Source organism: Rutilus rutilus, assembly GCF_951802725.1.
Source record: "Rutilus rutilus genome assembly, chromosome: 16".
NCBI classification, from domain to species: domain Eukaryota; kingdom Metazoa; phylum Chordata; class Actinopteri; order Cypriniformes; family Leuciscidae; genus Rutilus; species Rutilus rutilus.
The window spans coordinates 27975204-27991689 of record NC_140224.1 but is presented as its reverse complement, the minus strand read 5'-3'; the positions used below and the strand labels follow the sequence as shown (position 1 = coordinate 27991689).

General features: G+C 35.9%; 1 protein-coding gene across 1 annotated transcript in view; it reads right to left on the bottom strand.

Annotated features, from left to right (window-relative positions):
* Positions 1-16486, bottom strand: part of ankfn1a (ankyrin repeat and fibronectin type III domain containing 1a) — an 89735-nt gene that overhangs the window by 56054 nt on the left and 17195 nt on the right. The window contains exon 7 of the mRNA XM_084434037.1: positions 1120-1157. Within this exon, the coding sequence (XP_084290163.1) occupies positions 1120-1157 (38 nt within the window). The remainder of the gene's footprint in view (positions 1-1119; positions 1158-16486) is intronic.

Below are 16486 nucleotides of genomic sequence, written 5' to 3'. Positions count from 1 at the left end.
TATCCTGTCTTCGGGTCTTTTGATCCATCCGTAAACAAAAACACTGAATCTTGGAAATGCCTCTCAAAATAATTCCGCACTATATACCACACTGGAAGTTGTTTGGATTGATCCTTTATTTCCTGTTGTATACTGAGGTCAACAGTTGGCAAGGGGAATAACCAAGGAGGGATGGAGGATATTGAGACTGTGTTGCTATACTGTAATTGATTTAATCCTATATTCCTCGCCTTTGCATCACCTATCCACCCAAAACTCATAAAATTGGTTTCATTATGTTCCCAACAATCTGTCAGTACACTTTTTACAGGATGTGAAACACTTTGTCCCTGGATATTGACCCAATATGCCAACATTAACTTCATTCGTCTTATACCTAACGGTATTTCTCCCATCTCCACCTGCATAGCTGATACCGGTGATGATTTAAATGATCCACTACAGATTCTTAGGGGCCACAATTCTGTCTCTGAGCTCTTCAGGCAGTTCCTTTGACCTCATGATTCTCATTTGCTCTGACATGCACTGTGAGCTGTAAGGTCTTATATAGACAGGTGTGTGGCTTTCCTAATCAAGTCCAATCAGTATAATCAAACACAGCTGGACTCAAATGAAGGTGTAGAACCATCTCAAGGATGATCAGAAGAAATGGACAGCACCTGCAGTTAAATATATGAGTGTCACAGCAAAGGGTCTGAATATTTAGGACCATGTGATATTTCAGTTTTTCTTTTTTAATAAATGTGCAAAAATGTCAACAATTCTGTGTTTTTCTGTCAATGTGGGGTGCTGTGTGTACAATAATGAGGAAAAAAATTAACTTAAATGATTTTAGCAAATGGCTGCAATATAACAAAGAGTGAAAAATCTGAATACTTTCCGTACCCACTGTGTATATATATATTTAATAATTATAAGAGTTCATACCAAGCTCATTAGCCATCTGTAGTTACACTATACACTGAAACATCATCATATTTCTGTTTTTTTTTTACCATATAACATTTGATAGCACCTTAATTAGTTGAACATCTGTTCATTGTCTTCATCTTTTCCCTTTTCATTTCTGGCAATTGCATGGAGTTTTAGAAGGTAAAGTATTTAAAATAAACCACTTACTTTTTATGGGTTTCGTATCTGCCAGTGGCTCCAAGACTCTGCAAAATTAAATAAACAAAAAAGTAGAATTTTGAACATTATTTATATTAACATTAATCTTGATAATAAGATTAATTATACATTATTAAGCATACTATTTGAAAAGTCAAACATTTCAAACCTTTGTCCAAAAATTGGGAATGTCTTTTTTAGGCTTTTGCTTAGAAAATAAATCAGATGTTACGCACTTACAACCTTTTAGATTGTATAAGTATTGTATTACCCGTAAGTCAAATAAATGCAACACGACAAAAATGCATGAAAATAAAGTGCATGAATTACTGCTCTAGAATTCCACAGAAGACAAACCAATGCATAAAACAGATGTATAAATGCGGCCCCTCGTTGCTTACGTAAGTTGAGTTAATGACATTAACACTCTCTACTAACACAATGCCAAACAGAAATATTCAATTTTATAATTACAGTGTAATCAATGCAGACACCAAAGCATTCCTGTTACCAGAAACTGTCCTCACAGTTGGGAATGGCAGCCTCACTGTTGTCATAGCAACTTTCGAGAATTTGTTTAGAAAATTACCTATTCTGTAGATATGCATATTCTTTCATCTGACATCAAATGCCATGCACTGGCCACATCAGCTACCAATACATGAAACTCAGACAAAGCAAAGTGTATCATAATTATTATTATAGGTAAAGAAAGCAAATTGTATTTGTACAATCGTGCTCGACCTGTTGCAGCGTACAGTACTTTATGTTCTTCATAAGCCTACCACATGTTTTTTTATGAAATAATAAACACAGCAGGGGTGGTTCTTCAGAGGAGGCAAGGGAGGAAAAAAATGTAGATGTACAAATAATCACCAATACAACAATAAAAACAAACCAAAAAATATTATGAAATATGAGAGCTAGAATACAGAATAATGGAATAATGTATAAACAGTTTATTTGACTTACCAAGTCCAACAGCGGATAAAAGCTGTTTACGAGACAAAACGTGATTCTTAAGTTGTCAGGTTTTTATAAAGAGCTTATAAAGAAAGATTAGAACATTATGAAATTCAAGTTGTCTGGTAAAAAAAAAACTCCACAAATCTGCATGAATTCATAAAACAGATGGGAATGAATGGACTAATTACAAAGCAAACAACCCATCACCTCATTTAGTCACGTCTGAATCTCGAAATTGCTGAAATATGAAATGTTTGTGAGTGAGCCGGTTTAGGCTTGATTAAAACTGTAACCATCATGACACCTGTGGATTTGTTGACTATTAGTGTGAAAATGGCTATTAATAATAGTAGCTGAAAATGACAAAAAAACTCTACTTTTACAACATAACTGTAATAATTTTGTACTGTATTATTTTTGGAGCAATATATACAGTAAGTGTCCCTGTTAGTGCCCCTAATACAGTATTACCTTTCACAACAAAAAAGTTGTTATCTCCTAAAAGAAAGAATAGATTCTGAACTGTCGAAACGAGTCGTCATTAATTCCAGTCTCACTTCTAATGTAACAAATTTGCACAGGGCCTGCCTATGGTCTTCATTGGTTGCCCGCGAACAACGTCTACTTTGACCCGCCCTCAAACACTATCGTTGTAGCTGAAAGTTTGGCTTGTGTTGTCGACATGTTGAGAAAACGCTGCTTTCGGCACTGGGAATCCACTTTGCGTTTCAAAAGGATGAGGACTCGCGCTGGAATTGATACGGTAAGACCAACGCCATAGTTACTGTTCGTATCACTCAAGCGCTGAAGAAGATCCAGAGCTGAAATTCAAATATGGTAATGGCATTTCATTTCCGACAGGCTTTGTAAGCGGTAGACCAATCACAACAGACTGGGCCATCTGACCAATCAGAGCAGAGTAGGCTCTCGGAAAGGAGGGGTTTAGAGAGAAGAAATGAGGTGATATGCAATGTATTTTATGAGAAAATTAAAGTGTTTTTTGACCTTGGGTGCATGTAAACCTATTGTTGGAGTCCTCCAAAACAAAATTAAGAACCTTTAAAATAGCATAATATGCGCACTTAAAAAAGTAGACTTGATATGGCTATTATTTTTATGTCAAGTTTTAAATTAAATAGTATGCAAATATAATCATAGATTTTAAACTATTGGTTGCTGATGGAAAGTGTAAGGTAAATGGTGTTCTATACCCAGAAATGGTAAAAAAAAAAAAATTAAAAAATTAAATTGAAGATGAATACTATCAAGCACAGAGAGGAGACTTTACTTCCTCATTTCAAAAGTCCACCAGTTTTACATGCATAATTTGTTCAAAGAAATCACCTCTTAAAAAGTTAATTCAAAGTTAATTCTCAAAAAAAGGAGTCCTTAATTAGCGGACACAGGAGCGCAAGGCATTCAGCCTTTAAATAGTCACATAAAAGAAATGATCAATAATGAAATAAGACCTAGGACTGTAGAAGCTGAGAGCAATACCTGAAATGATGTGCTTTTGCCACTGGATGTTAATACTCCTTAAATCAATAGCTACACAACAAATAACATGATTATATCATATTGATAAAAAAAGAAAAGAGAAAATACACTTGCTACACTGTTCAGACAGCTCTTCAGTTTAAAATCTACTAAGCAACCTTGAACCTCCTTTGCCAGAACAAAGTAAAGAAAAACATATTGTCACATACTGAAAGAACATGTCTTACAATGTATGATGTGACTCACGTAACTGTGATGTTCAAAACAAGCTGAATCAATTTTGAGGATGACACATTTGCCACAGTGTGTGGTACACGATGTTCTATTCCAAACCCAGCAGTGTCTGTGACTGAAGTCATATTTCCTAACAAAGCTCATAGCGCGAAGAGTCGTGAATATACCCAAGAGGGGCTGTGTGTCCCACATGAATGTGGCTTTTCTGCTCGCATAGAGTCTTGATGAGATCTGCTGGAGATAAATGACTATGATCATTAAGAGTGTAATTGTGTGAAACAAACTGACATCCAATTTCATAACAAACTACCCCTTCTGGCAGGTTAGATCGATGTTTAACCTCTTCCTCTTAAGGCGAGACACTACAGGTGAATAGGGTAACATTTTTAACTAGCAGATATCACCATGAAACTTTCCCAGTTGATTACCTACATTAAGATGAGAAAAAAAAGTATTACAATTTTTCTTTAACTTAATGTTTAAATATGCAAATTAGGCAATATCTAATTAAATATGCACTAATTTGCTGAGTGTAAATCTGAGTATTGGATAAAGCCAGGTTAAAAATTATTTTTTCATTGTGTTCACATATTAGATGGGGAAAAAATTACAGAGGGATTTACGGATATCTACTTTTGTTATCCTGTAAATCAGAATATACTGTCAATAGCCTTAAAAAAATGATTTTCGCCATGTTTTTTGGAATAAAATGTTATTTAAATCATGCTAGGAATAATATATTTACAAATCCCTCTGTAAATGTCTTCATAATATAACAAGACTGGAACGTTTGGTGTATATCGGTGCTACTGAAGTGGAGATTTCGGACTTGGAGCATGAGAGAAAGATCATTTTGAGAAAACGGGCTTTAAAGATTTATCATCAGCCAATGAGATTGCGCATTCAGTCCTTTTACTTTCACGATTGTTTGCTGATAAAAAGGAAATGACCATATTTGGATCCGACAGCATTGTACAGTGAAGAGAGAGCTTTCCAGCAGTGCATGTGATGACAGGGAGCAGACAGAGATCGCGGAGTGGCGGGATGATTTACAACGACAACTTTTGTTGAATTTATGAGAAATCTACAGACGCAAACAGACAAAGTGTAGTAAAACAAAGACCTAAATGTGTATTTCGGACTTTTTTTCACCACAAGTCTGAAAGAAGACATGTTATTGAAGACAAATATCCCAAAATCGACCAGTAAAAAAACAACAATGTTTTTGCCTGCCGTGTCTCGCCTTAAACAACACATGAAACTCTAGATGGCGCAGGCTAATAGGTCCTTAACTCAATCTGCTCGCAATCGCATCATCTCTAAAGGGCATAGCTGATTGGTTCCTGCTGTATCAGGTCAGCATTTGCTGTAGCAGTTGCAGTGCGCTTTCAGAAACCCTCCACCTTCCCCAGCTCCACTTGTATAGATCTGCTATGGGTAATTCATGTACGCTATATTGAACAGCAACAGCATGTCTTACTTGCTCACAGCAGCATGTTGTGTGTGTATTAGCAGTAGCAAGTCCCGTACTTGCTCTGCAGCAGCAGCAATAACCAACAGGAGCAGCAGCGTAGCAGATCTATTCTGCCAAGACCAAAAATATCAACATTGTCATATCCATTACCATGCCAAACACTCTGAGAGTTGTCAAGACAGAATTACTAAAACTTTCAAATTAAATTGAAAACTATACAAATATAAATATAAAACTATAGAAATATAAATATAAAAGCGAAATTCAAAATGTTACTAAAAATATATTAGTATCTTAATTGATGCTGAACACAGACCTAAAGTCAAATTGTGACATATGAAGTACAGTACTTTATCACAATTGCGAGAAATACTCAATTACAACTGTTCAATATAAAATTGCAAATGTGAGATCTAAATTCACAATTATTACATAAGTGCAATATATGAATTACATGAAATAAAATCAATTACTTTGAGTGAGCTGACTTGTATGGAGCCCCTAAAAGGACATGATGATGAAAAAAATTAGAAAAATTATGCAATGCTTTTGTATTGTCTTGCAAATGTTTTGCGTTCCCCAGAGAAACTTTGTGTTCACTCACAAATTTTTGGAATTTGAAGCGTTCTTGGGGGAATGCAAAAGTTGGTAACACTTTAGTTTAGGGTCCAATTCTCACTATTAACTAGTTGTTTATTAGCATGTATATTACTAGGATATTGGCGGCTTATTAGTACTTATAAAGCACATATTAATGCCTTATTCTGCATGACCATATTCTTCATCCCTTAATCCTTCCCAATACTTAAACTTACCAACTACCTTACTAACTATTAATAAGCAGTAATTAAGAGTTTTTTGAGTCAAAAGTCGTAGTTAATAATGAGACACTAATCTGAAGTGTGACCCAAAAGTTTTTACTAAGGATTTGCGAGTGAATGCAATCCCCCGCCCCCTCATCCCCTCACCTCCAAGGTTTTTTGGGGGAACGCAAAACTTTTGCGCAAGAATGCAAAAGCATTGAAATATTTTTTTTTCCCTCTCATCATCTCATACATTTCCATGGACTTGCCATAAAGGGCCTTTAGTCATACTCAGCAAGGCCATGTTTTTGACTTGAACAACCAGATCAAACAAAATCCAGCAAAAATGACAGAGCAATCATGAACCGTGTGAAAATGTGAACATGGCAAAATGTCCGAGAGCAGCAAATGCCAGCGGACCGGCGCTTTGAGCTTAGCGGCTTTGAGATTTCCAATCGAGAGAATTGCTATCGACAGCTTGTTGATTTTGGTGAAATGTCACACTCAGGAAGCTCTATCGGGAACGCGACACAGGGCTGCTCCTGTCTGCGCCTGTTTTTTTAATGTCAGTGGACCTTCTGGGCTAATACAACAGTTCATGGGCGACAACTGTCAATCTATGGGAGTAAAATGAGCCTGGAAAGGCTTTAATTGCTTTAAAACACGAACAGAGACCAAGACAATACACTGCCGCTGTCTTTCTGTCTGATGCAGAACAGACATTGAAGGTGCACTGCTCTACTAACTACATGCAAACGCCTCATAATCACGTGATCTTTTCAATGTTAATCAGAGTTTTTGTCTCTGTGAAACGCGATGATAGACAGGGACAGTATTTTAGAAACGGTTTCTATTTCTGCGACGTCAAGGCTGGTACTGATTATGTGCATTATTCAATGTTAAATGTGTTTTTTTTTTTTTATATCATTATGTGACCTTTATAGTGAAATCGACAATGGATAATTCACCTCTAAAGAAAGCAAGAGATTCAAACTGTAAACTCAATGTAGACAACCAAGAGTCAAGTGTCAACAAACAAGTGACAAGTCTGAAGATTGAACGAAACTTCAAATCACTAACAGCATCAAATCAGCACAAACAGAGTTCATTCATTCATATAATGTGTAAAAGTATACAAATTACACCTCTACACATTTATTCAGGAGGCATCAGCTATAAACCAGGAGTCTAAAAGCTCGTACTAAAACTGACACCTCCACTATCCTGGCACACAGCAGAAAAACGGGTCGCAGCTGTGCATACGGTGGACAGATAAATGCTGGGAGCAAACACTCTCACATTAGAATCTCACACACTGACAGACAGGAAACGGAAGCATTCACCAGCCCGAAATATCTGCTTGGATGGACACACATCTGGTCTTGTGAGCTTACAAGTGAAGACTCCGAGATAGATGGCTTTGACCATTTCCCTTCATAAACATGTCAAATAAAAAGCACAGAAATTCTCCTTTTCACAATATCAAACAAATCTCTCCACTGGTGCATCGTCGTTGTTTTTCACATGAGCATTGAGAACAAAATGCGATGGAAACTGTTGCTTCTCCAGCTACAAGATACTTAAGCTACAGTGAAAGCTTCTCTTTTGAATAATTTGCTACACTACAAGCTATAATATTGAATGTGTAAATAATTTTTTTTAAATATCAACATAATATATATATTATATAGATACTTACTACTGTTCAAAAGTTTAGGGTCAGTAAGATTATATTATTTTGTTTCTACAGAAAACATCAAATTGATAAAAAAAAGTGAAGACATTTGTAAGTTACAAAAGATTTCTATTTCAAATAAATGCTGTTCTTTTTGAACATTCTGTTCACCAAAGAATCCTGAAGAATCCTGACAACTGTTTTCAACATTGATAATAAGACATTTTTCACCAAATCAGCATATTAGAAAGATTTTTGAAGGATCATGTGTCATAGAAGACTGGAATAATGGCTTTTACTAAATATTTTAAAAAGAGACTGCTCAATAATAAGTATAAAGCACTGATTCATTCAAATAAATCAGACTTTCCATTATATGAGCGAGGATTGAGGATTGCACATTTGATTACTACCTCAGTTCACAGTGTGACAAACAACTATCACTATTTGTAAGAAAAATAATCTTGTTACTGTAAAGTAAACTATTAGAAATGTCACTGTACTGTCAAAGCTATTTGTCCCCAAACAAATCATGAACCAGCCAGCAGGAAATGCAATGCTGTCAGATTGTTTAGGATGAATCACTTGTGTTGTACTATTCCTCATTTGCAAGTCGATTTGGGTAAAAGCATCTGCATGAATAAATATGTTTTTCGTGACATGTTTAGAAAAAATAACTCAGTACAGATCAAGGAACCTGCATGGTGCACGATGCATGTATAATTAGCACGCTAATTAGACAAATTAGTTAGCGTGAGCGTGGCTATAATTGCAGCCCGTGAGGAAGCTGAAGGTGTGTGACCTCAAATTACAGTAATCAATAATTCACTTTGACTAATTTATATACGCTTAGTCAAGATGCATATTGAATGGGAGGGCATTTAAATGCTAATTGCTTTGCAGCCAGAGCATCATTATGGACACCTGGTTTATCTGGACGCCTGGAGTCTTCTGCTTCTTGACCCTGCTCATGCGAGCTTAAAGGATCGTACTCGGCTGAAGCCGAAGTCTGTTTTCACCTCTGGACGTAATGAATGAAGCGAATAGCTTGAACTGAACTCAAATAACCTCTTTCTGTAGATTAGGTTAGGCAAGCACGGAGCTGACAGCCAAGACAGTCAAGGGCTTCTAGAACTTCTCACTTCACGGTGCTAATTTGAACAAGGCCTTTATTTTTCTATTTGTCAGTAGAGTAAACTGTAGCATGGTTGTTAAACCTCTCCCAGGCCCAATTAGGGGAGCAATGCTAGCATTCATAGCCCAGATCTCGCTTCTGGTCTGGGAGGAAGAGGGGGCTGTGGTGATGCCCCTGGCAGCCCAGTCCTGGCAGCTCGCAGCCCTTGTGGCAGCAATATTAAGTGACTGCAGAAATTCATGGCCTGCGCAGCCATTTTATATGTCTAGGTGTCAACCGGCTTTCATATGGTGCAGGCGTTCAGCAACACATTAGCAAATTGTGCCGTTTCATTATTCATTAGGGTGCTGTGGTGCGGGAACACACCAGCCTGGTGTGAAAAACATGTGCGTTCCCTTTGTGACGATTACTGGCAATTCTTGTGTTATCAGGTTGAAGCTTCAATAACTGAAGATTGCTTTGCAACAAGCTGTAATGCAAACTGTGAAATCACTTTTAAAGTGATGATAAATGCTAGAAAATGATTGGTAACCACTTAATGGCCAACATATTAATTAATCAATTAACTTAATGTACTTCATGTTCCATATGCAAATGGATAGTTGCCATATCCTGCAGTGTCACATGCTAAATTGTTTGTAAGAATTATTTAATAATTACATGCAGTTTTTTGAGCTTATATTAATTGAGAGACTGCATGGAATGTTTGTACTTTTAATTCATGTGTCAAAACGCAGAATTATTTAAAATAAAGTGGTGTGAAGGCAAAATGTGAATGGTGAAATTGAATACATTCATATACATTTTTACATAGAAAAAGTTGTATCAAGCATCCAAATGCTAGCATGAAATCTGAAAAGAATTTGTATTATTTTACATCAATGTACCTTTAATGTAACCCCCAAAACAAAAGTAATTTTTACCCGCATTGAGATCGCATTGAATGTTTTTTATTTTTGTCATGTAAATCAACATATAAAAGTTCTCATTTTAATAATCAATGATGAAAAGTAAAATAAATAATTAAGATTTAAGATGCTGCACTCTTTCTAGACCACTAATGATGTGACTTGTAGAGTTCATGCAGCTCAAGTGCAATTTTGAGTGCATAAAATGTATCAGTACAATATAAATTGTAATAAATGAAGTATTAAACTAGAAAATTATGCATAATAAAAGCCTTTTCACAGACAATTCTGGACCCAACTGTACCTTTTACTATATAGTTCAAACACTGATGGACTATATAAATAATTTATGGAAAAACAATGAAATTCTGGCCGTCAAATGCACAGCTTCTATTTCTCCTCTCCATAACTGGCATTTTCTTTTCCCTCTTAATGTGATTCTAAATTGATTCAACCCACACAAACAAGATGTTCATAAACATCCGAAATCAGAGATTCAAACTAGGCTGCTGCACATTATTATGACGGTTGGGTACAACGCTGCTTTGAAATTGTTCTGCAACGTCTTCTGCCCACGCTCATCACCTTGGGCTAGACAGCGGCTCCGGCATGGCAGAGAGAGAGAGGGCAAGCTTGCCCCCTTATGGTCTCTTAATGAAGTAAACTTTCATATAGGGCACTCTTAAAACCTGTAGAAAGCAAGTCTGTGGAAGTAAACCGCTGCACCCCATCCAAATGAAAAGAAAATAGCCCTCCCCCGTTAGACAGCAGGAAAGTTCTCTTTTTGGCGGTGCTTGACTAAGTGGACTCTGTAATGAGTCTGGCCGCCTGATTAGAGTGATAGACATGCAGGAATCCGGCAGGCGCTGCCAGAGACCGCCACAACCAGGAGGAGGGGAGTGGAGGGGAGAGAGGACAGAACGTCTGAGAGAAGTCTGGAGGTAAACATCCCAGAAAAGTCCTAGCAGGAATGTAGACCTTTAACTAGAGGCGCTAGAATGAAGGGTTGGAAGGTGGTGAGTTATAGCGTACAATACATTAACCTTGAAGAGGGTGAATATGTAAAAAAAAAAAAACTCTGCAGGAGATGCTCCATACCATCCGTAGTACAGGCTATGCTTTTATAAATCAGCACGGATTGAAATCCATCCAATCAAGATGTTTGTTGAGATGCTATATGCATGAATGAAGGTTCAAGTGGTTGTTCAGTAACTAGGAGGTCCATTTATCAATGATGTTCTTTTGTCTAAAGATGTTGAATAGATTACCCAGTGATGCCAAAAGCGTTAACACATGAGATTTATCTCTGAAGAAACCATTCCTGGCAGCCAGTTGTTGGAATGATTGCTTTTATAAGCTTCTGGACCTTCTATCACATTACATTGTACGCTCTGAGCACCTTGAGCTATAAGACTTTAACCTCAGACCAGCACTAACCAAGCACCATGGTAACATGTTTAACCAAGGGCAATAAATTGCTGCATCGGTCTGTAACATCCAACGTATCTTTTGTCAGATTTTTCTCTGCAATACGCAGCAGGGTTCAAAAGAGTCAGAGAGTGCATTGGAAATCTAAGATCCAAATATTATTTAAACCTGCTAAACAGATTTTTTTTTGGGGGGGGGGGGGGGGGTTAAGAATTTCAAACAAAGAAACGCTCATGAAGAAAATTATTTGAAATATTTATGATTCTGTATTATTACTCGGTCAATAAGAAAATAAGCACATTTATGACAGCGACGTTGAGTTTTGAAGTGGTTTATAAATTAATTACGATAGATAGATAGATAGATAGATAGATAGATAGATAGATAGATAGATAGATAGATAGATAGATAGATAGATAGATAGATAGATAGATAGATAGATAGATAGATAGATAGATAGATAGATAGATAGATATCTAATATTCTCATTAACTGAATTCCTGAATTTGTTTTTCCTTATGGATTCAGTACAGATCATCATCTATCTGTTGATTCATACTTTCTTACGTCAGAATATCAAGCCTTGGACAATAATACAGCCACAGGCATCGAAACAAATCTTCTAGCCTAGTGATTGACATAGCCTGGCAACATAATTGCACAAAAAAGAGCTGCAGACGGCCTTCCAGACTCGCTTTCAGGTACATTTCGATTTTAAAGGCTTTACTATTCACCATAACAAAGGAGCTCTCCACTGACATTTTCCATGCAGTCATGCCTGAGCTGTGAGCAGGGAAAAATTCTGGAATATCTGTGTAACTGTGTTTTCTACTGCCATAGGACTATAAAGTTTGACAACTCATCCAGAAGCATTCTGGGAATGAAAAAAACGGAACTTAGGTTGTGGACTGGACGCACACACTTTTTTTTTTTTTACATATACATCACTTCTCAGAAATCCTTCTCTTTGGAAATGGCCCAAGAATTAAAATGCACTGCTTTATCATGCCATGCGAGGTTAAAAAAAAAAAAACACCTGGGTGACATAAAATTCTGCCCATGGTTTGAAAACAGAAAAAGCATAACTATCATATTTTTGGTCACAGAGCAATTTCGTGGAACAATTGTTAAGAAATTATAGGAGAGCTAGGAATGTATGAAGAATAAAATTTATGCTAAACTAGTAGGAAATTATCTCCAGCTGGACTGTAAATTCCCACTCAATCTTCATAACATATGCAGATTATCAATGGGCCTTGAGCCCTATTATTTTGTTAGCCAGGGTGGAGGGAAGAGTGCACACAAAACTGAAAATGCTGTTATTATTTACTCAGCCTCATGTCGTTCCAAACCCACAAAGACAAAAGCAGACATTTTTGTAAAAAAAAAAAAACTTTGCATAACTCTTGCCATAAGAATTCTAGGGACTTTTGTCTTTCAAAATCAAAAAAAGGACCATTATTGTACACTCTTAAAAATAAATAAAGGTGCTTAATTGGCATCTAGCTTCATGAAGAACCTTTAACATCCATCAAACTTTTCCATTCCACAAAAGGTTCTTTATAATGGGAAAAAAAATGTAATGTTCTTCACACTAAGAAAAAAATGGTTCTTTTAAATAAATAGTTCACTTAAAAATGAACATTCTGTCATCATTTACTCACCCTCGGGTTGTTGCAAACCTGTATGAATTTCTTTCTTCTGCTGAACACAAAAGAAGATATTTTGAAGAATGTCGGTAACCAAACAGTATATGGACATAGTATTTTTTTCTACACTCTAAAAAATGCTGGGTTGTTTTAACCCAATTTTGGGTCAAATATGGACTAACCCAACGTTGGATTAAAAAATGCAATTTAAAAATGGACAAACCCCGCTATTGGGTTACATTTTTAAATTGCATTTTTAACCCAACGTTTGGGTTAGTCCATATTTGACCCAAAATTGGGTTAAAACAACTCAGAATTTTTTAGAGTGTACTATGGAAGTCAACAGGGTTTACCTGGCCAGCAGGGAAATCACAGGGATAAAGTGCCTCATTTTGATCAAAATGAAGCAGTATCATAGACTCATATCGGTGATGTTTGTCACTGCATTAATGAGTAAATCTGGAATCTTCTCAACGCAGATTTGCCACCATAAATATACAAAAAAGACCTGGTTCTGGAATTTGAAATTCTGAATGTTTTTTTGAGGGGCTTGCGGTGGTTGTCATCAGTGACGAACAGCAACAGCGGCAATGTTCCCTACCACACACAGCGCTCAGACACACACACTGTACTTCTCTATTGCTTTTCCATTGCTATATCTATCCCAATGAAATTACAAAATATTGAAAACACTGATATAAATCCACTGACGTATGATTCGCTTTTGGTTTATTAAAACAAAATCTTATGTTAGATTACGGATTACAACCCCAAACTCTTCATATTTTATATTGTAATATTGTCTACAGACCTGATCTCCCGAGAAATACACTACATTTATGTAAAATTCAACCAATATACAATACACTATTTATCAAACACAGGTCCCACTGTCGCTAGCACATTTTCCCAAATACTTTTAATTTTTAATGTGTTCCCTCACAAAGACCATTGTGAATACCAAGCTCAAATATATAAAGGCCATCTTGAAAGCAATTATATAAACTGCAGTGCGCACAAGATGATATCAGCGGTAGGCCATTATTCTTTCGCCAACATTTGTTTAATTACATCTCCTGAGATCTAAATGAACTCGTTAAAGAAATGCAAGCCAAACTAACCACGCTAGAAAACAATTACAATCAATTACGATCAAGTACTGGATGTCTGTTTTCCACTGAACGACACAAAAAAGCAAGGAAAATATCTGCATGTTACGCAAATCAAAAATTCTCTAAGTTACCAAGGTGTCTACACAATTGTGCCTTACTACACTTTTAAAACGTTACGTAATCTGACTTTGAAACAAGAAGAATCCAACTTCATTCATTCATTGCTATGGAAACATTGGTGACAGAATGAAACCTGAACTGATGGGTGTCTGTTTGTGTCACATATCCAACTGAACCATATCGAGTTCCTTTACTGTTCCCTAACAACAGATTCCTGTGGTGTTCTGGCTACCACAGCTAGACATTATTTTCACATTATGAGCTCGCATCTATTCATACCATCTGCTTTGATGCATTCACAGCATTTCCACACACCATTCTGATATTCAACACAGTTTACATGAAAAAGGATCTAATACCTCACAATATTTATACACAGTGTTACTGCTCATTTGCATTTTGAAATCTATTTAATTATTTTCCTCTGATATTGCCTTCCTGACATCAGCATACTAATTTCTGGATAATTTGTGTTTATATTTGACTGAACAATGTTGGGGAGTGACCAACTAAGTCGCTACAAACTAACCTTATTTACTAGCGCGGCAGTAGATTAGGAGCAGAGCAGCTACTTTTGACAAAAAGTAGTGATTATTTACGACAAAACGCTGCATCGTTGGTTTTTATATTCAGTCACGACGTGTTTTGTGGGCGGAGCCTACCTGGTGGCAGAAAATGATAATTCCCCAGTGGAAATCTATGGAAGCCATGGAAAAAAATTATTAAAATGGTAATTTCACGTTTGTTTCTCACAATTCTGACTTTTTTCTCGCAATTATAAGTTTATATATCCCAATTTTGAGAAGAGAAAATCAGAATTTCGAGATAAAACCTTTTTTTCTCAGAATTGATATAAACTCACAAGTGCAAGTTATAAAATCCAAAATGGGAAATATACATTTTTTTTTTTTTTTTTTTTTTTGTAGGTTTAAATGTTATCTATGTAAAATGTTAAATGTTGAAATAATATTTCATGCTCAAGAGCGCCCCGTATAGAGTGCAACAGATGGGTTCTGAAAGTAAAAACTCCATTCATTTTCTCAATAGAGAAATTGACTTTGAACGATAATTTATAAACCTTTAAAGACAGACAGACCTACTGTGTGCTACTTCGAGGTTGTTAATCCATGGTACTCAGGTATGGTATTCCATCAGCCTGCATTATTTCAGCTTATTTTAAAAATAATTGTGTTTAACAGCTGAAAAACTACATTACCCATGATGCTGTACAGAAAATTACACCAATCATAGTTGAAAAAAGCAACACGCATCAAAATTGCTCTTTAACTCCGCCCACTCCCATGAAGCAATGCGAATAATGTAACTAAACACTCTCAAAATCCTTAAATATTTGTGTATATATGCATATTTTGCAGTAAACTTAAGGTATATTGTTTATATATATAAAATCAACATTTGTAAATTAGTAGTTTTATATTTCTCCATCATTTTTAATTTGATTATGCTGCTCTCAATGCTTCATGGGATTGTAGTTCTTTCCATCACTAAAGTACACAGTCTCGTAGTACCTTTGTCTTATGTCCGATTTTCAAAAACATTTGCTTCAAATCAGTTTGTAGTGTTGTGATTCACCTTGTAGCTGATTGGCTTGGTTCGTGGCTTCTAACTCTTTAACAAAGACTTTTTTATAATCCCTATGGGAAAAATGAATGTCAAAAATACTTCCGGAACCAGCACCGCTGAAAAAGGGAGGGGGGGTGATGTTGAACTCTATGGCATCTAAAGCAGCGTTGATAAGTCAGATTATTTTTAGTGAATCAGTTTGTTCAAACGATTTGGGTATATATTTTTATATTTAAAGGATTACAAATATGGTACATAATGATAAACAGAAAGAAAAAAAGAGAAAAAATTGGGTAAAAAAAAAGGTTCAGTTAAATAAAACCATTAAAATGTTTACAAAAATCAGTTAAAAAAAATGATCCACCTTTTCACGTGACACATTTTACGTTTTATTTGTAAAGCAAAATATTGAAAGTACTCATGTGATGTATTGTTGTGTTCACCTTGATTATGATGCATCTAATTATATTAGATACATTTATCTGTTTGGTGATATCTTGGTGGTTTTTATATTTTAACCCTGAAAGTACTCATGTGATGTATTGTTGTGTTCACCTTAATTATGATGCATCTAATTATATTAGATACATTTATCTGTTTGGTGATATCTTGGTGGTTTTTATATTTTAATTAATATGTCACATAGCCCCTGAAGGATCCTACTTTTAATAGATTCATCCTGATCAAAATGACCTTTTTTCCATTTTATAGATGGTACGTTATCAGTAAACGACTCAAACTTGAAATCCTTGATGGTTTAGTTTAAACCATTAATTCTGAGAAGTTCGAAA